The following is a 25128-nucleotide window of genomic DNA, read 5'->3' on the forward strand; positions in this document are numbered from 1 at the left end:
GTGGTTGATAAAAGCAGTGGGAGGGAGTGAAGATGACTGCAAAGGGGTGTGAGGCAACTTTCTGGGACAATGAAAATGTTCTATATTGACTGTGGTGATTATAAAACTATGTACATTAATTAAAACTCACAAAACTGGACATTTAACAGTGATGAATGTTAATGCAAATATATTATGCTTAATGAAGTTTATTTTTTAAAAAGAACAATTAGTAGTTTCATTCCTTTTCTAAGTCTACAGAGGTTCTCAAAGTCTTAGGCAATTCCCCAAAGGTGCCAGCATCCACTGTGATCCATTTTTAGAACCTGACCTTGATTTCTACTTCTTACGTGTCTTACAATTGAAAGTGCCTCTACAAAGGATCCCAAGAGACTACTAAGAGCAACTATGTGCCCATAAAATGGACAACCTAGAAGAAATGGACAAATTCTTAGACTAGTATAATCTCCCAAAACTGAACAGGGAAGAAATAGAAAATATGAACGGACCAATTACTAGTACTGAAATTAAATTAGGAATTTAAAAACTCCCAACAAACAAAAGTCCAAGACCAGACGGCTTAGACAGTGAATTCTACCAAACATTTAGAGAGGAGTTAACAGCTATCCTTCTGAAAGCATTCTAAAAAACTGCAGGGGAAGGAACACATCCGAACTCACTCTATGAGGTCATCATCACCCTGATACCAAAACCAAAAGAAGATATCACACACGCACAGAATTACAGGCAGATATAAAAATCCTCAACAAAATACTAGCAAACCAACTCCAACAATCCATGGAAAGGATCATAAGCCATGACCAAGTGGGATTCATTCCAGGGATGCAAGGATTTTTCAATACTCACAAATCAATCAATGTGATACACCACATTAACAAACTGAATAATAAAAACCACAGAAAAAGCTTCTGATAAAATTCAACACCCGTTTATGATAAAAACTCTTCAGAAAGTGGGCACAGACAGAACATACTTCTACATAATAAAAGCCATGTATCACAAATCCACAGCTAACATTATACTCAACAGTGAAAGGCTGAAAGAAAGCATTTCCTATAAGATCAGGAATAAGACAAGGATACCTACTCTTGTCACTTTTATTCAACAGTTTTAGAAGCCCTAGCCAAAAGCAAATCAGAGACAAAAAGAAACAAAAGGAATCCAAACTGGAGAAGAAGTATTCAGTAGTCATTTCTGACTCTTAGCGACCCCACAGACTGCAGCACGCCAGACTTCCCTGTCCATCACCAACTCCTGGAGCTTTTTCAAACTCATGTCCATCGAGTCAGTGATGCCATCTAACCATCTCATCCTCTGTCGCCCCCTTCTCCTCCTGCCTTCAATCTTTCCCAGCATCAGGGTCTTTTCCAATGAATCAGTTCTTCACATCAGGTGGCCAAAGGATTGGAGTTTCAGCTTCAGCATCAGTCCTTCCAATGAATATACAGGACTAACTTCCTTTATGATTGACTGGTTTGATTTCCTTGCAGTCCAAGGGAATCTCAAGAGTCTACTCCAACACCACAGTTCAAAAGTATCAATTCTTCAGCACTCAGCTTTCTTTATAGTCCAACTCTCACATCCATACATGACCACTGGAAAAACCACAGCTTTGACTAGACAGACCTTTGTTGGTAAAGTAATATCTCTGCTTTTTAATAGGCTGTCTAGGTTGGTCACAGCTTTTCTTCCAAGGAGCAAGCATCTTTTAATTTCATGGCTGCAATCACCATCTGCAGTGATTTTGGAGCCCCCAAAATTAAAGTCTGTCACTGTTTCCATTGTTTCCCCATCTATTTGCCATAAAGTGATGGGACTGGATGCCATGATCTTAGTTTTCTGAATGGTGAGTTTTAAGCCAACTTTTTCACTCTCCTCTTTCATTTTTATCAAGAGGCTCTTTACTTCTTCTTTGTTTTCTGCCATAAGGGTGGTGGTATCTGCATATCTGAGGTTATTGATATTTCTCCCAGCAATCTTGACTCCAGCTTGTGCTTCATCCAGCCCAGCATTTCGCAAGATGTACTCTGCATATAAGTTAAATAAGCAGGGTGACAATATACAGCTTTGATATACTCCTTTCCCGATTTGGAACCAGTCTATTGGTCTATGTCCAGTTCTAACTGTTGCTTCTTGACCTGCATACAGATTTCTCAGGAGGCAGGTAAGGAGGTCTGCTATCCCCATCTCTTGAAGAATTTTCCACAGTTTGTTGTGATCCACACAGTGAAAGGCTTTGGTGTAGTCAATAAAGCAGAAATAGATGTTTTTCTGGAACTCTGTTGTTTTTTCGATGATCCAATGGATGTTGACAATTTGATCTCTGGTTCCTCTGCCTTCTCTAAATCCAGCTTGAACACCTGGAAGTCCATGGTTCACATACTGTTGAAGCCTGGCTTGGAGAATTTTGAGCCTTACTTTGCTAGCATATTAAGAAGTATTAGGTTGGTGCAAACATAACTGAGGTTTCGAACTGTGAATTTTAAAGCATTATAACTAGGCTCAAACATATCTTTATTAATCAAAACAAAAACCATTACAATCAACACATTTTTGCCAATGAGAAATGTTTGTTTATTCCTGTAATGTAAAAATCCATTCCTCCCAGTTCAACAAACTCTCAAAAAGCATGTTCTGCCTCCTGGTGGTTGTGGAAGCATTTTCTGCATAAAAGTTGTCGAGATGCTTGAAGGAGCAGCAGTCGGTTGTCGAGAGGTCAGGTGAACATGGTGGATGAGGCAAAACTTCCTAGCCCAATTCGCTCAACTTCTGAAGTGTTGGTTGTGCAATGGGCAGTCAGGCATTGTCATGGAGGAGAACTGGGCCCTTTCTTTTGACCAACACCAGCTGTTGGGATTGCAGTTGTCGGTGCATCTCATTGATCTGTTGAGCAGACTTTACAGATGTAATGGTTTCACTGGGATTCAGAAAGTTGTAGTGGATCAGACGGGCAGCAGACCACCAAACAGTGACCATGACCCTTTTTTGGTGCAAGTCTGGCTTTGGGAAGCACTTTGGAGCATCTTTGCAATCCAACTACAGAGCTGGTTGTCACCTACAGTCATAGAAAATCCATTTTTCATCTCAAGTCACAATTCGATTGAGAAATGGTTCACTGTTGTTGCGTAGAATAAGAGAAGCCAATACTTCAAAATGAGTGTTTTGATTTTCAGTCAGCCCATGAGGTACCCATTTATTGAACTTCTTCACCTTTTCAATTTGCTTCAAATGCTGGCTAACTATAGAATGGTCAATGTTGAGTTCTTCAGCAACTTCTCATGTAGTTGTAAGAGGATCAGCTCTGATGTTACTTTCAGTTGGTCACTGTCGACTTCCAGTGGCCAGCCAATACGCTCCTCATCTTCAAGGCTCTCGTCCCCTGTGAAAACTTGTTGAAGCAACGCTGCACTGAAAGTTTATTAGCAGTTTCTGGGCCAAATGTGTTGTAGATGTTACAAGTTGTCTCTGCTGCTTTATGACCCATTTTGAACTCAAATAAGAAAATCGCTTGAATTTGCTTTTTGTCTAACATCATTTCTATAGTCTGAAATAAATATAAAATACACAGCTAATATTAAGCCATCAGAAAAAAAACACACAGCAAGAAATGCACATTAACATGATGGACAACATGACCACATTTCTTTAAGAACGTATTCCAATCTCAAGCAGTAAAGTTCAACAATGCATAACTGCAATTACTGTTTCATCAACTTAATAGAACTGTCACAGGTTGCAGATGACATGATGCTATACACAGGAAATCCTAAAGATGCTACCAAACAACTACCAGAGCTCATCAATGAATTAGGTAAAGTTTCTGGATACAAAATTAACACACAGAAATCTGTTGCATTTCTATACACTAACAACGAAATAATAAATGCTGGAGAGGGTGTAGAGAAAAAGAAACCTTCCTACACCATTGGTGGGAATGTAAATTGGTGCAGCCACTATGGAAAACAGTATGGAGGTTTCTTAAAAAATGAAAAATAGAGTTATTATAGGACTCAGCAATCTCACACCTGGGCATATATCTGGAGAAAACTCTAATTTGAAAAGATACATGCATATCAATGTTCACAGCAGCACTATTCACAACGGCCAAGACACAGAAGCAACCTAAATATCCACTGACGAATGGATAAAAAAGACATAGAACATTTATAGAATGGAATATTATTCAGCCATGAAAAGAGTGAAATAATGCTATTAGGGCTTCCCAGGCAGCACTAGTGGTAAAAACCCTGCCTGTCAATGCAGGAGACAGAAGAGAAGGAGGTTCAATCCTGGGGTCAGGAAGATCCCCTGGAGGAGGGCACGGCAACCCACTCCAGTGTCCTTGCCTGGGAAATCCCATGGACAGAGGAGCCTGGCAGGCTACAGTCCATAGAATCACAAAGAGTCAGACACGACTGAACCAATTTAGCACGCAGCACGCATGGATGGACCGACAGATTATCATACTAAACGAAGTAAGTCAGACAGAAAAAGACAAATATATGATACCACTTATATGTGGAAATTTGAAAAAATGATACAAATGAATTTATTTACAAACAGAAACAGGCTCACAGACACAGAAAACTTAATGGTTACCAAAGGGGATAGTGCGATGGCACAGGGTGGGGGTGGGACAGAGATAAACCAGGAGTTTGGGATTAACATATATACACTAATGTATATACAATAAACAAGGACCTACTATATAGCACAGGGAATCAGATTCAGTTATCTTTTAATAACCTATAATGGAAAAGAATCTGACAAAGAATAGATAGAGGGTTGGTCAAAAAGTTCATTTGAGTTTTTCCATAAAATGTCACAGAAAAACCAGAATGAACTTTTGGCCAACCTGATATATATGTATATGTATCATTGAATCACACCTGAAATTAACACAACATTGTAAATTAACTATACTTCAATTTTAAAAATGGTTAAAGACAAAAGCTATAGCACCTCTATAAAACAAAACTCTAAATTTTGTGTGTATGGCTCTGAGAATACATACACCAGACTGACATAAAATCTACATAAAATTCTAGTAGCTCATTCCTATACAAAGGACAAATCTGTTTCAGAGACTGCAACTTTAAAGAGCTTTAAATACATGTAGTCTGTTTGCAATACGTAACAGAACATACTGCATTTTTCACAAAGATTAGTGAATTTCTCATTGTACCATTACTCCCAGACTAATCAAAGGTAAATAAAGAATACTGCAACCAAGGGAAAAATTAAGCAGATTAGGCAATCACTGCAATTAGGTTTTGAAGAACAAACAAAGGCATTTAAGAAAGGGGCTGGCACATATCATCCGAATTCAAGATGGGCTTTCCTGCATATCTACAACAGCAGAAACTGGAAATGTATAAAGTAGCCCATGTGCATTGCATTCAGAATATAATGAGGACCTTGGCGAAAACCTGAATTAACCATTCACACAGATATCTCCAAAGAAAATGAAAAAGAACAAGACATGAAAGGGGTATAGGGCACTCGTAGGTTCTAACATGGACAAAGTGTATTATCCAAATGCTTTAGAAGATACACATTTTAAAATTAATCTTGCTCTATAGCTCTACAAAGTGAGACAGGAGGAGATATGACAACCAATGAGGGAACAAGCAAAACAAACGTACACATGATCACAATAGGCCCGAACGGAAACTTAAAACCGTCTAGAAATACTTAAGCAGAAATAGGACTCCTCTTCATTACTGCAGTTCACCCCTGCAATAAATCAGGGTCAGTGTCTTTTACTTATGTAAACCCACATTCCTGGTAGGCAAACTGACCTAGGTTGCAGTCATTTATCCCAGTGCGCTAATATATATCATAAATTATAAGATCGGGAGAAACAAAAGCTAAGTGTTTGAGGATCGAGTTGGGCTGACACTCACCACAAATTTCTCACCATTCTGCTCCACATGTTTGTATGTGGGGACCGATATGGGCACTGCTTGCTTTTCTGTGTAATCATAAAATGACTGTCCCAACGAGTCGTCACTGGGATCTAGGTTATCTGCCTCATGAGGAGGCACCGATAACACTGTCAAGATCAATTCCTTCTCGCCTGCTCGGATCAGGTCCACCACCTGCTTGTGTGTCGCCCCCTCAACATTCACGCCGTTCCTAAGGGGAAAAAGGGAGAAAGACAATCCCATAAACCAGAAGGGTCCAAACACCTTATAGCTCCACCCTCCTGCCCCCACTCCAGTGTCACGAAGTGTGAACCAGAAAAGAAAAAGGATCAGTTTGGTTCCACAAAAGCTGTTTATGTTTTTACAAATCATAATGTGAAAAAGCGTGTGTGAACTTAAGGCAGGGGAAAAAAATGGTAACAGGTGAGAAGACCTACTCTTCCTCTATACTAGAACTCCACACACAGCCTTAGGAAAACACACGGGAAGGAAGGTGAGGCTGAAGAGGAAACAAAGCTTTTAAAGCTGAAGAGTCTAATTTCCTCATCCTAACTAAGCATGTATACAACACAATAAAGTGACTTTTAACAATCCTGCCATTTGAACTGTTCTGTGTCCTTTTTAAACCTCCTGGAACTGGTAATTTCATTAAAAGAAAAATTTTACAAAACGCGCTTCCTTAATTTGTAAAGACTCAAAAAGTGACTGACTTAAGATAGTTATCTGGCATTGGTATCTGATTTCTCCCCATATATTCAAGTCAGTCAACTTCATTTTCCCTTATATCAAGTTTCATTACCTTGGGAATTAAATGGTCATATCTTCATACACACTAGTTTCTTCTATCACTCAGTTTTAAGAAAAGTAAGGAGATAACATCTCTAAAATTTTATTATCTAACCCAACATCCTCTGTTCTCTCCCAATCACTTCAATTAGTCTCTTTTAGGAGTCTGTCTACTTTTCCTGTTCTGTGCTGTCTCACTTAAAGCCTTGTGTAATCAGTTCGAACTAAAAAATGTACAGTTAAGGTTACATAGTAAATCAACCTACGCGTTTTCCTTCCTGTTCCACTGTGTATATAAAGGCTAAAACTAGGAAAAGTACAAGGTTTGGAATAACAATAATTTTGTCAAGAAAGATGCTGAGTCTCACAAAACTCACTCAGCAAACTGAGCTACCTTCCCAGAATGCTGACCCAGCCTGCTATCTCAGCAAAAACCACTAGGCAGCTAGCTGACCTGGAGGTTCCCTCCATGGCTATCCCAAGAGGGTGAGGAAATACACACCTGGCCTTTAGTCAATTTGACAAAAGCTTATTTACCCTTTAAACTTTTTCAGTCCTCTTCCAAACCATTAGGGTTTTTCCTTCTTGAAAATGATGCTATCCATTTATATAAACAGAACAGGCAGGAGATCATCCAGCCAAGCCTCTTTCCTTATTTCAGGTCTAACAATCTAGCCAGTAAATTCAGCACTCTTGACATTTCACAACCTAAAACCTAACTTACACACATACACAAACACACATAAATATAGCAATTTTACAACTGGCCAGCTATAGAAGAAAATCAGCCCCCTCCACTGATGGAAATTTCCGCTTTTAAAGTTCAGACCAGTGACCAGAAGCAGTGGTCAGTTCTTTGATCATAAAGCAGGATGATAAAATAGAAAACGGGCTTTGGAGCAAGATCTACATGGGCTTAAATCCTGGTCCTGCCAGAATTGATATTAATCAAGTCATTTAATCTTTCTTACCATTGCTTTCCACATCTATAAAATGGAGACAATAAGTCCCTAACAGATCACTGTGAAGATTAATGTAACATAACATTACATGTAATGTAACATGTAACTTGCTAAGATCAATGCCTGAACACTCACATTAGAAGGTGTATTAAGGAAAGAAGTACTATGCAGCTATGTGTTAAGAGATTTTGGTTAAAGAAGAAATGGACAACTAAAGTTGGGGACTGGTAAAGGATTTCATCTAACTCTTTGATCTAATTAGCAGTTCTGGGAAAATGTTTTGATGGTAGAAAAAATAAAATTGAAAAAGTAAAAGTTAAATCAACACAGAAAATTTGATCTATCCCTAGGAATTAGCTTAACTTACAAATATCCTTAAGTTTAAAAAAAAAGTGAAAAACTAGCACTTCAGAGACTGAAGAAAACACCTTATATACTAAAAATGTGATTTTTATGTGACTACAATCAGCTTTATGAGATGAGCTCTTGTGAAAAAAGTTAAGGAGCAATGCCCCACTCTTATTTTTCAGCTCCCTAATTCTTCCCCTTTAAACAACTCCTAATCTGGGGTACTCTGTTGATAGGCTTGTGGCGGCGGCGGAGGAAAATCAGTGAACCGCTACAAAAATTGTATGTAAGATTGTATTTGTCTACATATATGCTTTTTTTTTTTTTTCAGGGAAGAGAGCTAACAGCTTTCATCTGCTTCAAAAAGGAGTATGTAATCTCAGAAAGGTTAAGAACTACTGCTTTCAATACACACCTCCACTCATTCAGTTTTCAAGTTAGAATACACTGCTCCTACGGGTCCCTCACAGAAATAAACCCTGAAAATCGGCAGAGAAGCTTAGGTGAGGCTTACTCTAAGGGCAGCCATCAAGCAAAGAAATTTGCTTGGGTTTCACTTCTTTAACAGTAAGACCACACTTCAAATTGGCTATCATCCCAAATCCCTCTTAAAAAAAAACTAACAAACAGAAACAGGAAAGAATTACCAGTGTCATATTCTAAACACACTTGGTAATACTTGTCTGGTTCTTTACAGAAGGAATACTATACATTCAACAAGTTAATACAAGCTGGAAACTTCTTCAGAGAATGAAATGGGTCAGTAAAAACCCCAGGATGTCGGATTTCAAAAAGAGTCCTCCATCCTCAAGAATTAAGAGGCCTGTGTTCCCAAACATGAACCCCCCTCCCACCTCCCTCCCCATAACATCTCTGTGGGTCATCCCCATGCACCAGCCCCAAGCATGCTGTATCCTGCGTCAGACATAGACTGGCGATTCAATTCCTACATGATAGTATACATGATAGAATGCCATTTAATTTTTAAAAAAAATAAAAAAAATAAAAAAGAATTAAGAGGCCTTCATACTCATAAAAATATTTATGATACCCCCTTTCTACAGGAATGCTGCTATACCAGGCTCATATTAGGTGTGGCGCAGTCTGATCAATTCTGAAGACATAAACGAATGTAAAATATAAATTCTGCAATAAAGGGAACTTACAGCACTACAGACTTCCAGTTCAAAGTGTGGGTTTTGGAGTTAAGAGAGACTTCGGTTTAAATACCAATTGTGCCATTTAACAGATGAGACATTAGGTAAATAATTCAATCTCAATCTTATTTAACTTCAATTTCTTAACCCAAATGGGGCTAATAATACCCTCAGCTAACAGAGTTGCTGTAAGACCTCAAATGAGATAAAGTTCTAGAATATAGCAGTCACTCAACAAATGGTAGTTACTCATGTGATATTAATTATATCAGCTGGGCAAGGCAGGTTGGTAGTATTTGAGGGACCTGATGATACAAGCCCTTTCTACGAACAATTTCCCTTGCTTTTCTTTTGTCTATGTAACATAATCTAGTTGCCATTCATTTGAAAATAAATGATTGAACTCTCAGCCAGTGATAATAGGAATCACAAGATAATCAACTTCAAAAGCAAACTACCACATCAGAGAACCATTAAATCCTACAGCACACAAAACTAACTAACCATCCAGTAGGTTCTACCCATCAATGCTTCTTCCACAAAGAAAGGCTTAAACACATCATCAAAATTTTTCAACAGATACATGATTAAACAAATACAGCAAAATGTTAATTAAAGACTCCAGATGGTAGGTTAAACAGGTATTCATGTACAATCCTTCAAGTTTTCTGTATGTTTGAAATTTTTCATAATACATTGTGGAGGGAAAAAAGGCTTCTTTCCAAGCCTCCAAAAAATCCACAACTAAGGCCAATTTTTTCCCCCTTAGGCAATTAGATGATATCCAATTAATTTGTGCCTTCAGCATTTTAAAGATACACTTTGATAATTTTAATAAAATGCCCCTAAATTTTTACATAAGACCAAAATTTGGCCCCATCAAGAGGCCTTTAACTAGCTAGTAAGAGTGACTTCAAGCCTTCCCTGGTGGCTCAGATAGTAAAGAATCTGCCTGCAGTGCAGGAGACCTGGGTTCAATCCCTGGGTCTTCAAGATCCACCAGAGAAGGGAATGGCAACCCACTGCAATATTCTTGCCTGCAGAATTCCATGGACAGAAGAGCCTGGTGGACTACAGTCCATGGGGTCACAGAGAGTCAGACATGAATGAGCAACTAATACTTTCACTTCGCAAAGTTAGCCAGCTGGGGAACCTACAAAACTAATATAAATACTCCCAAAAAGCAAGAAAAAAGTGCTCTAAATAGTCAGGATTTATATACAGTTTATGAAGGAACCTATATATATATATCATGAAAGTAGGTATGGATGGAAATATAAGAGTCAATCACTACATGTGGCACAGGAAGGAGCCCTTCCATGTGGCAAGCACAATATTACTTTGACCCCCTGTGACATGCAGGAAAGCAATTAAAGTGTAGTTAGTTTGCAGCCTGTAAAAAACAGACAATAAACTCCTATAACTGCAAGCAGTAGGGCACACTTCACTTCTACAGGTTAAAACATAACGGCTACATGTTCACAGAACAGTTAAATTAAAAAAGAAGTTTTGCCAAGGATACGGAAGAATCAGAATTCTCCTACATTGCTGATGGGAGCATAAAGCCAAAACAATCTGGCAGTTTCTTTAATACTTATTTTTATTTATTTTGCTGCTCCTGGTCTTAGGTGCAATACTTTGGATTTTTATTTCCAGCATGCAAACTTAGTTGTGCCATGTGGAATCTAGTTCCCCCACCAGAGATTGAACCCAGGCCCCCTGCACTGGGAGCTTGGAGTCTTAGCCACTAGACCACCAGGGAAGTCTCTGGCAGTTTCTCATCATGTTAAACATACATTTACTATATGACCTAGTAATTCCACTCATAGGTATCTACCCAAAAGAAATGAAAACATGTCCATACAAACAGTTAGAGTCAAATGCTCACTGAAGCTTTACTGATCACAGTCCAAAACTGAAAACAACCGAATGTCTATCAAGAAGTAAACAGAGTGGGAGGTGGAGGGGGGTTCATGTTTGGGAACTCGTGTACACCCCGTGGCAGATTCATGTCAATGTATGGCAAAACCAATACAGTATTGTAAAGTAAAATAAAGTAAAAATAAAAATTAAAAAAAAAAAAGAGGTAAACAGAAAGTCTGTGGCATATCCATGAACTGGAGTATTATTCAGCAATGAGAAGGACCAAACTACTGATGTCCACAACATGGATGAAACCCAAAAACACACTGAGCAAAGAAGACAGAACAGAATCTGTTTGATTTGATTCCATTTATTTGAAGTTCCAAAATAGACAAAACTATCCTAAAGTGATAATAATCAGATGGTAGGGAACAACACGCACAAGGGAGCTTTCTAAAGTCACAGATGTGTTCTGTATCTTGACTGGTATGGTAAATCTATACTTTTTTCAAATTTAAAATTGTCAAAATGTGTGCGTGTAAACTAAGTGTGTATATAAGTTAAACCTCAATAAAGCTTATTTTAAAATTATACAATATCTTCATTTTTAAATGTGAAATAGTAGTCATCAGAGTGAAAGAGCCCCTATTCTACTTTTAGGTTACTCCGATGAGTAGATGAATCCATACACATATCTGCAATACAAAATTGTTTAATGGATAAAACACATACTTTTTCCTCCACCTCCCATATCTTTGTGGAAAATAAACAGCCTTCAATACTTTCATGTCTTACAAGCCTAGTTCACAGAAATAATAAAGACAAAATTACACCAGAACTAGTTTTATCCCTACTACTGATTTGGCATTGTCTTAACCTCCTATAAACAACAGAACATGCATGTTATTTTGAGCACAGTGTAGCTAAGAACCTCAGCAATGGATGATTATAAAGTTAAGCCAGAGAACAACAGCATCTCTCTCAAGTTTATTAAAACCATAATGCAAGAAACAAACTTCAAACTCACTCAACACTTGATTAATACTATTATATTATAAATATAATCGATCTTTTTAGGAGTCCTAGAATCCCCTTGTTAGATTTTTAAGCATTCAAAACTATAAAGCATCTTCTTCTCACAGAGTATTTGAAAAAGAATTTGTTCAGCCAAATAGCTAACGTTAGAAAAGCTTTTAATGACACTGAAGTACATCAAGGAAATGGACTTACAACTTTTGAAAAATATTCAGGAAAACTATATGCAAACATGGAAAAGTCTGTCCAGTATGCAATATGTAAAAAGCAAAGACTATCTATTTTGGAGGTTTTTGCATTTAAAATATAAAAATATCCATTATGATTATGAGCACGTAAGATATTTTTGTGCCAAAAATAGGCATGATATGTAAAATATGAAAATAACTGAGTTAGGGTAATTATGGAACTATGGGTAATTTTTTAGACTTAACAAAGTTTTTCCACCTTTTCAATTATACAAAGCTTTTTAAACAAACTCTCTATCTTCTCTGTAATATATCTTCTTAGAAACTGGGTGAACACCTTACAAGTTAGAGAAAAACAGTCCCCTGACACTTTAAAAGAAAGATATTTCCCTTGACTTTTCACTGGTTGTGACTGCCCAGTTGAGTAGTTATATTAGACACTAGACTATAAAAAGAAACCACTCTACTGAAATGTAAAGACACATCCTTTTAAATTTTGCAGTTAAATAAACTGGCTGGTTTAGGCTGACTCCTTTTCATCCACCTCTGCCTCTTTGCTACCTTACTTAGGCGAACAATCAAGTCAGAGAATATTTTTATTAACTAATTGTCTCAGGAATGATACTGTACTCTGCCCTTACACTCTGGAGATAAGGGACTCAGGCATGCATAAGCAATGAAAATAGCCAAAGGAACTCAAGCTTGAACATGTTCACACCAATGTATAATTCCAGATTACTAAAAATCAAGAACTTTTTGGAATTCTGTTGCAGAAATAACATTTTAGAACACCTAATTTACTGAGAGGAAAGGAGAAATACAACTAGAGAAGGTAAATGATCAAAGGTTTCTAAAATGTTTGCTTTTTTTTTTAATAAACAGTAAATCTGGTTAATGATTTTAAAGGTGCAAAACTATTATCTCAATTACTTTTAATGTTAACATATGGAAATGAGATGACAACCATATAAATAGGTAAAATACTCTTGGAAAGCAATTTCACTGGTAATATACATCTAAAGTCCTAAAAATGTTCATGTTCTTTCAACCCCAAGTGGCCTGAGGATTTATCCTAAGGAAATCACCAATGTATGAGTTCCACGAAGACAAGAACTTTATAGTGGCATGTAGACCATTCTCAAGTATTTGTGGGAAGAAATGAAACAATTCTGTACACAGAAAAAGCAAACTGCAAGTATGCTCATCATTATTTAGGTTGTTTCCCAATTTCTGTTCTTATAAAAAGTCAACAATAGGGGAAAATGAATGGTCAAGAAAATTATGGTAAAACAATTTGACTGTAAAGCAATCATTTAAAAATTTAAATATGAACAAGATAATCTAGATGTATGTTTGAGTCAATGCTAAGAAATGGATTACAAAAATGCAACTTCTAAAAGATAACATGGGAGAAAATCTAAGCGATGGTTATGACAATGAGATTTTAAACAACAAAAACGTGATCCATAAAAAAAAAAAACCGCTAAGATGAATTTTATTAAAATTAAAAATGTCTACTCTTCAAGATACTATTAAGAGAATGAAAAACAAGCCACAGACTAGGAGAAAATATTTGGAAAACACATCTGATAAAAGACCTGTATCCAAAATATAAAAGAACCTTAAAACTTAAAGCTCAACAGTAAGAAAACAAGCTAAAACCGGGCAAAAGATCTGAACAGACACCTCTGAAAAAAACATATACAGATGGCAAATAAGCATATAAAAGTTACTCAACATCATTCATCATGCTGCTGCTGCTGCTGCTAAGTCACTTCAGTCGTGTCCGACTCTGTACAACCCCACAGACGGCAGCCCACCAGGCTCTACCATCCCTGGAATTCTCCAGGCAAGAACACTGGAGTGGGTTGCCATTTCCTTCTCCAAGAACTGCAAATAACATTAAACAACCTATTTGAATGGGTTTTTTTAAAATGATAATATCAAATGATGGTTAAGATGTGAAGCAACAGCAACTCATTCAATGGTATAGCCACTTTGGAAGACAGTTTGACAGTTTCTTTAAAAGTCTCACCATAGTCTCACCAATAATATCCAACAGTCACACTCTTAGGTATTTACTCAATAGAATTTACAACTTATATTCACACAAAAACCAGCACATAAATGTTTACGGCAATTTTACTCATAATTGCCAAAACCTGAAAGCAACCAAGATGTCTTTTATAAGTGAATGGATAGAAAAAAAGGTACATCTAGACAATGGAATATTATTCAGTTATAATGAGAAATAAGCTCTCAAGCCACAAAAAGACATGAGGGAATTTTAAATGCATACTGCCAAGGGAAAGAAGCCAATCTGAAATGGTATTGTATGATTCCAATTAATTACATGACATATCAGTAAAGGCAAATACCAGTAGGCTGCCAGGGCTTTGGATGGTGGAGGGATGAATAAGTGAAGCAGGGGGGATTTGTACTGCAGTGAAACTGCTCTGTATGATACTGTAACACTGCATACATGACAGGATGCACATGTCAAAACCTACAGAACTTTAAAACACAAAGTGTAAACCTTAAACCTTCAACAGAAAATTGGATTAAAGATTTACTGAGCATGGCCCCGCCCATCAGAACAAGACCCAGTTTCCCCCTCAGTCTCTCCCTTCAGGAAGCTTCCATAAGCCTTTTATCCTTCTCCATCAGAGGGCAGACAGACTGAAAACCACAGTCACAGAAAACTAACCAATCTGATCACATGGAACACAGCCTTGTCTAACTCAATGAAACTATGAGCCACTCCACCCATGTAAGGCCACCCAAGACGGACAGGTCATGATGGAGAGTTCTGACAAAACGTGGCCCACTAGAGAAGGGAATGGCAAACCACTTCAGTATTCTTGCGTTGTGAACCCCATGAACAGTATGAAAAGCCAAAAAGATAGGACACTGAAAGATGAACTTCCCAGGTCAGCAGGTGCCCAACATGCTACTGGAGATCAGTGGGGAAATAACTCCAGGAAGAATGAAGAGAAAGAGCCAAAGCAAAAACAACACCCAGTTGTGGATGTGACCGGTGATGGAAGTAGTCTAATGCTGTAAAGAACAATACTGCAAAGGAACCTGGAATGTTAGGTCCATGAATCAAGGTAAATTAGAAGTAGTCAAACAGGAGATGGCAAGAGTGAACATCAACATTTTAGGAATCAGCGAACTAAAATGGACTGGAATGGGTGAATTTAACTCAGATGACCATTATAGCTACTACTACTACTAACATTATATCTACTACTAGGCAAGAACCTAGTAGTAGAAGAGATGGAGTAGCCATCATAGTCTATAAAAGTCCAAAATGCAGCACTTGGATGCAATCTCAAAAGCGACAGAATAATCTGTTTGTTTCCAAGGCAAACCATTTAATATCACAGTAATCCAAGTCTATGCCCCGACCAGTAACGCTGAAGAAGCTGAAGCTGACCAGTTGTATGAAGACCTACAAGACCTTCTAAAACTCACATCCAAAAAAGATGTCCTTTTCATTATAGGGAACTGGAATGCAAAAGTAGGAAGTCAAGAAATACCTGGAGTAACAGGCAAATCTGGCCTTGGAGTACAGAACGTAAAAGGGCAAAGGCTAATAGAGTTTTGCCAAGAGAATGCACTGATATAGCAAACACCCTCTTCCGACAACACAAGAGAAGACTCTACACATGGACATCACCAAATGGTCAATACTGAAATCAGATTGATTATATTCTTTGCAGCCAAAGATGGAGAAGCTCTATACAGTCAGCAAAAACAAGACCGGGAGCTGACTGTGGCTCAGTTCATGAACTCCTTATTGCCAAATTCAGATTTAAATTGAAGAAAGTGGGGAAAACCACCAGACTAATCAGATATGATCTAAATCAAATCCCTTATGATTATACAGTGGAAGTGGCAAAAAGATTCAAGGGATTAGATCTGATAGACAAAGTGCCTGAAGAACTATGGATGGAGGTTCATGACATGGTACAGGAGACAAGGATCAAGACCAACCCCAAGAAAACGAAATGCAAAAAGGTGAAATGGTTGTCTGAGGAGGCCTTACAAATAGCTATAAAAAGAAGAGAAGAAAAGCCAAAGGAGAAAAGGAAAGATACACCCATTTAAATGCAGAGTTCCAAACAATACCAAGCAGAGACAAGAAAGCCTTCCTCAGTGATCAGTGCAAAGAAATAGAGGAAAACAATAGAATGGGAAAGACTAGAGATCTCTTCAAGAAAATCAGAGATACCAAGGGAACTTTTTATGCAAAGATGGGCACAATAAAGGACAGAAATGGTATGGACTTAACAAAAGGAGAAGATACTAAGAAGAGGTGGCAAGAATACACAGAAGAATTGTACAAAAAAGATCTTCATGACCCAGATAATCACGATGGTGTAATCACTCACCTAGAGCCAGACATCCTGGAATGTGAAGTCAAGTGGGCCTTAGGAAGAATCACTACGAACAAAGCTAGTGGAGGTGATGGAATTCCAGTTGAGCTATTTCAAATCCTAAAAGATGATGCTGTGAAAGTGTTGGCACTGAATATGCCAGCACATTTGGAAAACTCAGCAGTGGCCACAGGACTGGAAAAGGTCAGTTTTCATTCCAATCCCAAAGAAAGGTAATGCCAAAGAATGCTCAAACTACCGCACAACTGCACTCATCTCACATGCTAGCAAAGTAATTCTCAAAATTCTCCAAGCCAGGCTTCAAAAGTATGTGAACCGTGAACTTCCAGATGTTCAAGCTGGTTTTAGAAAAGGCAAAGGAACCAGAGATCAAATTGCCAACATCCACTGTATCATTGAAAAGCCAGAGTTCCAGAAAAACATCTACTTCTGCTTTATTGACTATGCCAAAGCATTCGACTGTGTGGATCACAACAAAATGTGGAAAATTCTTCAAGAGATGAGAATTCCAGGCCATATGACCTGCCTCCTGAGAAATCTGTATGTGTGTCAAGAAGCAGCAGTTAGAACTGGAACAACAGACTAGTTCCAAATCAGGAAAGGAGTACATCAAGGCTGTATATTGTCACCCTGCTTATTTAACTTATATGCAGAATGCATCATGAGATGAAGCATAAGCTGAAATCAAGATTGCCGGGAGAAATATCAATAACCTCAGATATGCAGATGACACCACCCTTATGGCAGAAAGCAAAGAAGAACTAAAGAGCCTCTTGATGAAAGTGAAAGAGGAGAGTGAAAAGTTGGCTTAAAACTCAACATTCAGAAAACGAAGATCATGGCATCTGGTCCCAGCACTTCATGGCAAATAGATGGGGAAACTGTGGAATCAGTGACTGACTACTTTGTCAGGCTCCAAAATCACTGCAGATGGTGACTGCAGCCACGAAATTAAAAAACGCTTACTTTTTGGAGGAAAAGCTATGACCAACCTAGATAGCACATTAAAAAGTAGAGACATTACTTTGTCAACAAAGGTCCATCTAGTAAAAGCTACGGTTTTTCCAATAGTCATGTATGGATGTGAGAGTTGGACTATAAAGAAAGCTGAGCGCCGAAGAATTGATGCTTTTCAACTGCGGTGTTGGAGAAGATTCTTGAGAGTCCCTTGGGATCAAGGAGATTCAACCAGTCCATCCTAAAGGAAATTAGTCCTGTATATTCACTGGAAGGACTGATGCTAAAGCTGAAACTCCAATCCTTTGGCCACCTGATGCAAAGAACTGACTCATTGGAACAGACCCTAATTCTGGGAAAGACTGAAGGCAAGAGGAGATGAGAACAATAGAGGATGAGATGGTTGGATGGCATCACCAACTCAATGGACATGGGTCTGAGTAAACTCCAGGAATTGGTGATAGACAGGGAGGCCTAGCATGCTGCAGTCCATGGGGTCGCAAAGAGTCGGACACAACTGAGCAACTGAACTGAAACCTTAAGATTTGCAACTTTTTCTTAAGTCAGTAAGTCCAGAGAATTCCAGTTGTGACAAGAGAGTCTAACTATATCTCAAATCTATTTCAAAAAGTCTCACTGAACAGGGTTGGGGCAGGGAGATACAGACCTAAGTATCTGGAAATGAATTCAAGGCCAAAGGGACTGCACAAAAGTACTGTATTCATCAATAAAGTTGTTTCCCAAGGGGTACAGGTTAACAATTCTGGTATTGCTACATTTGTATACTGGAACTGAACAATTAAGTAAATAAAGGGTGTATGCAGGGAGTCAAGTTCCTCAATGTCAGAGTGAAAATGAACAGATCAGCAAGGGAAGGGGGACAAAACATCCATATAGTAATGAAGAAAAGCCAGAGACATCAGAAAGAAGTCATGTTTAAGTTTCTATAGATACAGATGGTTACATAGAGAAATATTTATAGATACGTAGAGGTGAGTGAAAAGGCTGGCTTACAACTCAACGAGTGAAAAAGTTGGCTTAAAACTCAACATTCAAAAAACTAAGATCATGGCATCTGGTCACATCACTTCGTGGCAAACAGATGGGGAAACAACAGAAACAGTGACACACTATTTTGGGGGGCTCCAAAATCACTGCAGATGGTGACTGCAGCCATGAAATTAAAAGATGCTTTGTTCCTTGGAAGGAAAACTACAACAAACCTAGATAGCATATTAAAAAGAGACAGTACTTTGCTGACAAAGGTCCATCTAGTCAAAGCTATGGCTTTTCCAATAGTCATGCATGGATGTGAGAGTTGGACTACAAAGAAAGCTGAGCACCAAAGACTTAATGCTTTTCAACTGTGGTGTTGGAGAACTCTTGAGATTCCCTTCGACTGCAAGGAGATCAAACCAGTCAATCCTAAAGGAAATCAGTCCTGAATACTCACTGCAAGGACTGATGCTAAAGCTGAAACTCCAATACTCTGGCCACCTGATGCAAAGACCTGACTCATTTGAAAAGAGCCTGATGCTGGAGAAAGACTGAAGGCAAGAGAAGAAGGGGGTGACAGAGGATAAGATGGTTGGATGGCATCACTGACTTGATGGACATGAGTTTGAGCAAGCTCCGGGAGTTGGTGATGGACAGGGAAGCCTGGCGTGCTCAGTCCATGGGGTTGCAAAGAGTTGGACGTGACTGAGCCACTGAACTCAACTCATGAATATACACAGGGGTTTATAAACACATATATTTCTTTGCTTTGTCATCTGAGAGGGTCTAAAAGAAGGTATACCCTTGTACCAAGAATCATACCTAATGCCCAGACCTTGGTTTCTTATAATATGCTTCAGTAAAAAGAACCAGCGCCTCCTGGAGAAATGACTGATTCTAGGACTGGAGCAGGAAATACCCAAGATGAGCCTAGAGCATTCTGTAGTACCAGAAAGTAAGAAAGTGCTCAAAAACAAAACAAAAAAACACACACTGATGAGAGGATGGCAGAAAAGCACACAAGCCAAATGAGAAAGCTACCAGTGGCCAATTCTGGAGCAACAAAATACACGGGCAGTATCAGATTTTATAACCTAAGTGAAAAGCCAAAACGTTAGTCACTCAGTTGTGTCCAACTCTTTGCAACTGCATGGACTTGTTTAGGCAAAATACTGAAGTGGGTAGTCATTCCCTACCCAACCCAGGAATCAAACCCAGGTCTCCAGGACTGCAGGTAGATTCTTACTGTCTGAGCCACCAGGGAAGCCCCTTACCTAACACACAGTATGAAATAAATAATTCATTAGCCCATACTGATACAAATAGATGACAGAATAAATACACAAAGAAGAGACATTCTACTCCTGTGTAGAATCCCAAATAAATTATATAGTTACTTCATACTGAAAGGGAAGAGCCCAAGTATGAGCTGCATATATAGTGACTTCTATCCAAAGTCTATGGTATGAAAAGGGGGGAGAGGAGAATATAGTAGGGAAACCTGGCAAATACTATTTTAGCCAGATGATCAAGGTCAATATAAACAGTCACAAATCATGATGATAAAATACACCCTTGATGTGAACTGATGAAAATGGCACTTTACTTCTGTGGCTGTCTTCCCCAAATTCCAATCTAATCAGGAAAAAAACGCAGACAAATTCTAATAGTCAGATATACTATACGTGACCAGTACGCCTCAAAAATGTCAAGGTCATCAAAATCAAGGAAAGACTAAGAAACTGTCACAGCTAAGATGAGCCTAAGGAGACATGACAACTAAATGTAACGTGGTGTCCTGGATGGGATTCGGAAACAGAAAGAAAATAGGGAAAAACTAAGGAAATCAGAGTAAACTATGAGCTTCAGTTAGTAATAATGTATCAACATTGATTTATTTTAATAAATGTAAAACAATTAACAAATAATCATACTAATGTAAGACATTCATAAGGAGAAACTGTTTGGGAGGAGTGGGGGATATATATATGGAAACTATACTATCTCGGAAGCCCAAACTGTGGTAGAACTAGACAAAGGAATATTATTCAGCACTAGAAAAAAATGAGCTATCAAGCCATGAAAAGACATGCTGCTGCTGCTGCTAAGTCGCTTCAGTCATTTCCGACTCTGTGCGACCCCAGAGACGGCAGCCCACCAGGCTCCCCCGTCCCTGGGATTCTCCAGGCAAGAACACTGGAGTGGGTTGCCATTTCCTTCTCCAATGCGTGAAAGTAAAAGTGAAGTCACTTAGTCGTGTCCGACTCTTAGTGACCCCATGGACGGCAACCCACCAGGCTCCTCCATCCATGGGATTTTCCAGGCAAGAGTACTGGAGTGGGGTGCCACTGCTTTCTCCGGAAAAGACATGAAGGACACTTAAATGTATATTACTGAGTAAAAGACGACAGTCTGAAAAGGGTACATAGTATATGATTCCAACTATATGATAAGCTGGGAAAGGCAAAACTATGGAGACAGTAAAAAGATTAGTTGCCAGTGCTTAGGGGGAGAAAGGAATGAATAAGCAGAGCACAGGGGATTTTTAGGGCAGTAAAAGTACTCTGTATGCAATAATGGCAGACACATCATTACAAATTTGTCCAAACCCATAGAATACGCAACACCAAGAGTGAACCCTAAAATAAACCATGGACTCTCAGTGACAATGATGTATCAATGTAGGCTCATCAATTCTAACCATCTTTGGTGGGGGATATTTACAATGGTGGAGGTTATGCATTCTATGGAGACCCCTAATTCACAAACCCTGGTGCCTTTTTTAAGTATCAAAAGCAAAATGCAATATTTACACCAATATTTTAAAGCGCATCCAAAGTTTTAATGCTGGGCTAAAGAGAGTACCGTATTCTAACAATAGAGTATGCCCTGTCGGGACTGAGAAACTGAGAGGTATGTCAATGTGCATCTGGTCTTCCTAAAGAGGGAAAAAAGAATAAATAACTTGTCAAATAAGCTGCTCATCATCACTGGGACTTTTTAACCTTGGCTGGGTGTTCTATTCACAAAGAATGCGGTCTGAGGCAGTAAAAGCACAAATAAACCGCATCTGACTTTCAACCATAATACCTCCAGCCACAGTTAACAAGGGTTGATTACTTGGGAAGGAGTAATAGATTCCTCAAACCTTCTAGTTCCAAGGTAATCAGGATACAAACATAATCGGCACAGACAGACTTATTTCTAAATAAATAAATCTTATTTGTCATTCAATAAAAAGAAGTATAACAGGGATTAAGGTTTTCAGACATTTTTAAAATCAATATAAAATTATAATCAAGCTATTCAGAAGAAAAGTTCATTTGTTATCTGATAATTACCTACAAGGCCAATGGAACAACTTGACACCAAGAATAAAAATAAACTGGTTCATTTCCCTCCTAATAGAATACAAAACTCTAGTCTTAGAATTTTAAAACAGCCTCCTATATTTAAAATTACCAAGGCTATAGATTTGTGTTCCAGGCGGCCAGGACACAACTAGTTTACATGTTCCTTCCTAGCTTAACTAATGGGTCCCTTTCATCCTCAAGTGTCTTGGTTTGTACCATACACTACATAGTCTTCCCAGTTTTAGTACATTTTGTGCCTGGAAGGCTCCTGTGAATAGGCACATGGTCTCTGGACACCTACATTACTAGTTTAGATACTAAGGGTAGAAAAGTACTTACTGGGACTTGGAGGAATTGCTCTAAACTTGTTCATTCCATTGTGGGGAGGCAGGATGGGAAAGGTTAGCAAGGAGGAATGAGACCTCAGGTCAACTGGGCTTAAGGAATGACCTGAGGTTGCCAGATTCCCCATCAAACCTAAAATTCCTTAGGGCAAAGACTACTTGTCATTCAGCTTCCTATCCCCAGTGTCCAATATTGTATATGTCATGTAGTAAGTACTCATTAAAAATTTTCCCTGGGGGTCTTCCCTGCTGGCTCAGTGGCAAAGAATGTGCCTGCCAATGTAGGTGACACAGATACGATCCCTAGTCCGGGAAGATCCCACATGTCGCAGAGCAACTAAGCACAAGTGCCACAACTACTGACACTCTGCTCGAGAGTCAGGGAACCGCAGCTACTGAGAGCACGCACTGCAGCTACTGGAGCCCACACACTCTAGAGCCCAGCTCCACAACAGAGAAGCTACCTCAATGAGGAGCCTGTGCACCGCAACAAAGACTCAGCACAGCCAAAAATAAAGAAGCAAATAAAAATTTTTTTTAAATGTCCCTGAATGAATGAAAGGTGATTATTAAGGCTAGCATATAAACTCATACTAGTTTTCCTTCATGCACTTTCATAATTTCATTCCTTATTTTTAATTTTTATACTGGTTTCACTGTTTAGTGAAAGTGTGAAAGTGTTAGTCACTCACTTGTGTCTGACTCTTTGTGACCCCCGTGGACTGTTGCCTACCAGGCTTCTCTGTCCATCGAATTCTCCAGGCAAGAAAACTGGAGTGGGTTGCCATTCCCTTCTCCGGGAGATCTTCCCAACCCAGGGACCTAACTTGAGTCTCCTGCATTGCAGGAAATTCTTTACCGACTGAGCCACCAGAAGATCCTGTTCACTATTTAGAGGGAAGTACTAAAAATATGCAAGCTCTACATTTTTCAAGTTTTAATATTAGTGACAGTTTTGTTTCCTATTATGGGAAGCAATAAAAATAATGCTTAAGAATAAAATATGACATTCAATTATGTAAGCAATTTCAAAGTGAGGCTATGTTTTCCTTTATTGAAATACACTGAAAATAAAAGTCTTTATTAATTTTAAAAAATAAACCTTAATTCCAAGGATAGCAAAATGAGGTAAGAAGAAGGAATAAGAAACAAACATGCTGACATTTAAAAAGTAGCCTTTATTTTATGTTAATTCTGGGAATAAAATCTATTATAATTATACTGTTTAATCTCATAAAAAACAAATGCACCACACTTAGTCAGAAAAAATTAAACACAATGGGTTTCCTCAAATAATAGAGGCTAAATATTACCAGTAAAGTCTTAAAAAAATTTCTGATGCTAAAGCTGTAAACACAGACATTTATTTTGTCTGGGTAAGATTATTTTGCTTATTTACTTTTCAATTTTCATCTTTAAAAACTTGATCAGCATACACAGCTCTATGAAAGTGAAACTGGCAGTTGCTCTCTCATATCCAACTCTATGCAACCCCATGGACTACTGCTCTCAGAGGGTCCTCTGTCCACGGGGTTTTCCAGGTAAGAATACTGGCGTGGACAGCCATTCCCTTCTTTAGGGGATCTTTCCAACCCAGGGATGGAACCCAGATCTCCCACATAGAAGGCAGATTCTTTACCGTCTAAGCCACCAGCTGGATGTGAAAATGGGTTACTTCTTCGCAGTGTGGGATAATGAATGCTACAGGGAAGAAAGTTGCTAATAGCCATAATAGTTTCCTTAACTTAACTCATTCTCTTCCCATGTACCCTATTTCTGAGGACACCTCAATCAGTTATTCACCAGCAAAACAAACATAATCAGCCCTAAATCATTTCTCAACACCAACTCAGGCTCTTGAGATCTGCTATAATTTGAACCATAGCCTTTACAGCCAATTTAAATGCAACTCCCAAATGTTTTTAGTTTGGTATACGGTGAAAGTTAAAGAATAAGATATACTTGCTTTACCAACAACCTTTGAGTTTGCAACTCGGGTAAATTACCAAAGAAGGCATCTTAATATTCTAAAGTTCTGTTTCATTACTATTTCTGAATTACCACATAAAGCAATTAAAAGCATGATTCCTCACGTGATCAGATAAGTCCATTCTGCGGTGACAGATGGCACCCTGAATCCCAACACCCATTTCCTAAATATTCAACTAGTATTCAGAGGTACTGTGTTTGAGTGTGAGTAGAAGTGTAAATCTATCACTACTATTGAAAAAGCAGCTCAAAATACCTTCATCTTTGAAAGAAGCCCTTAGAAATTAATAAAAAGAGAGATACTTTTGAAGCGATATGACCCACTAGCAATTAAATGCATCCTTTAATCCAAATTAAATTTGTGCCATTTCTTTTGAAAGCTGAGGAACACAGACTACAGTATAGTTTTTGTAAGCTATAATCTATTTCAACATATTGAGTGAGAAAAAAGTTACAGTAAGACTTTTTCCAAATTAGTTAACATAAAAGATAATTTTTTAGGCCAGGGAAATCTAAAATAATCTATCAGCACACAATTCATAAAGGGAAACTTCAGTGTCACATTTCTTTAGATTCAAAACACCAAACAGACCAAAATTCATTGTCATTTCTAAGAAAAGAGATGTAAGCTACATACCTTGAGAAAACAGATCCAAAAAAGTTTTTAACCCTACCAGAATCAAAATAATCATAACGGGTAAAAAGAATTAAGTAACCTTCATGGTAGAGTCAATGGAAAAACTACATCCTTTATAAATTACAAATTTTATCATGATTAAACTGATCAGCAAAGGAAGTCAAAGCAGTTTTCAGAACTTTC

The 25128-nt window shown here is 38.3% G+C and overlaps 1 protein-coding gene across 1 annotated transcript in view; it reads right to left on the minus strand.

The window, feature by feature from the left end:
* The window catches only part of SNX27 (sorting nexin 27), a 79848-nt gene that overhangs the window by 46996 nt on the left and 7724 nt on the right, over positions 1 to 25128 (minus strand). The window contains exon 2 of the mRNA XM_068963876.1: positions 5907 to 6138. Coding sequence (XP_068819977.1) covers positions 5907 to 6138 — 232 coding nt within the window. The remainder of the gene's footprint in view (positions 1 to 5906; positions 6139 to 25128) is intronic.

This window comes from Capricornis sumatraensis, chromosome 2, assembly GCF_032405125.1.
Source record: "Capricornis sumatraensis isolate serow.1 chromosome 2, serow.2, whole genome shotgun sequence".
In the NCBI taxonomy this organism is placed as follows: Eukaryota; Metazoa; Chordata; class Mammalia; order Artiodactyla; family Bovidae; genus Capricornis; species Capricornis sumatraensis.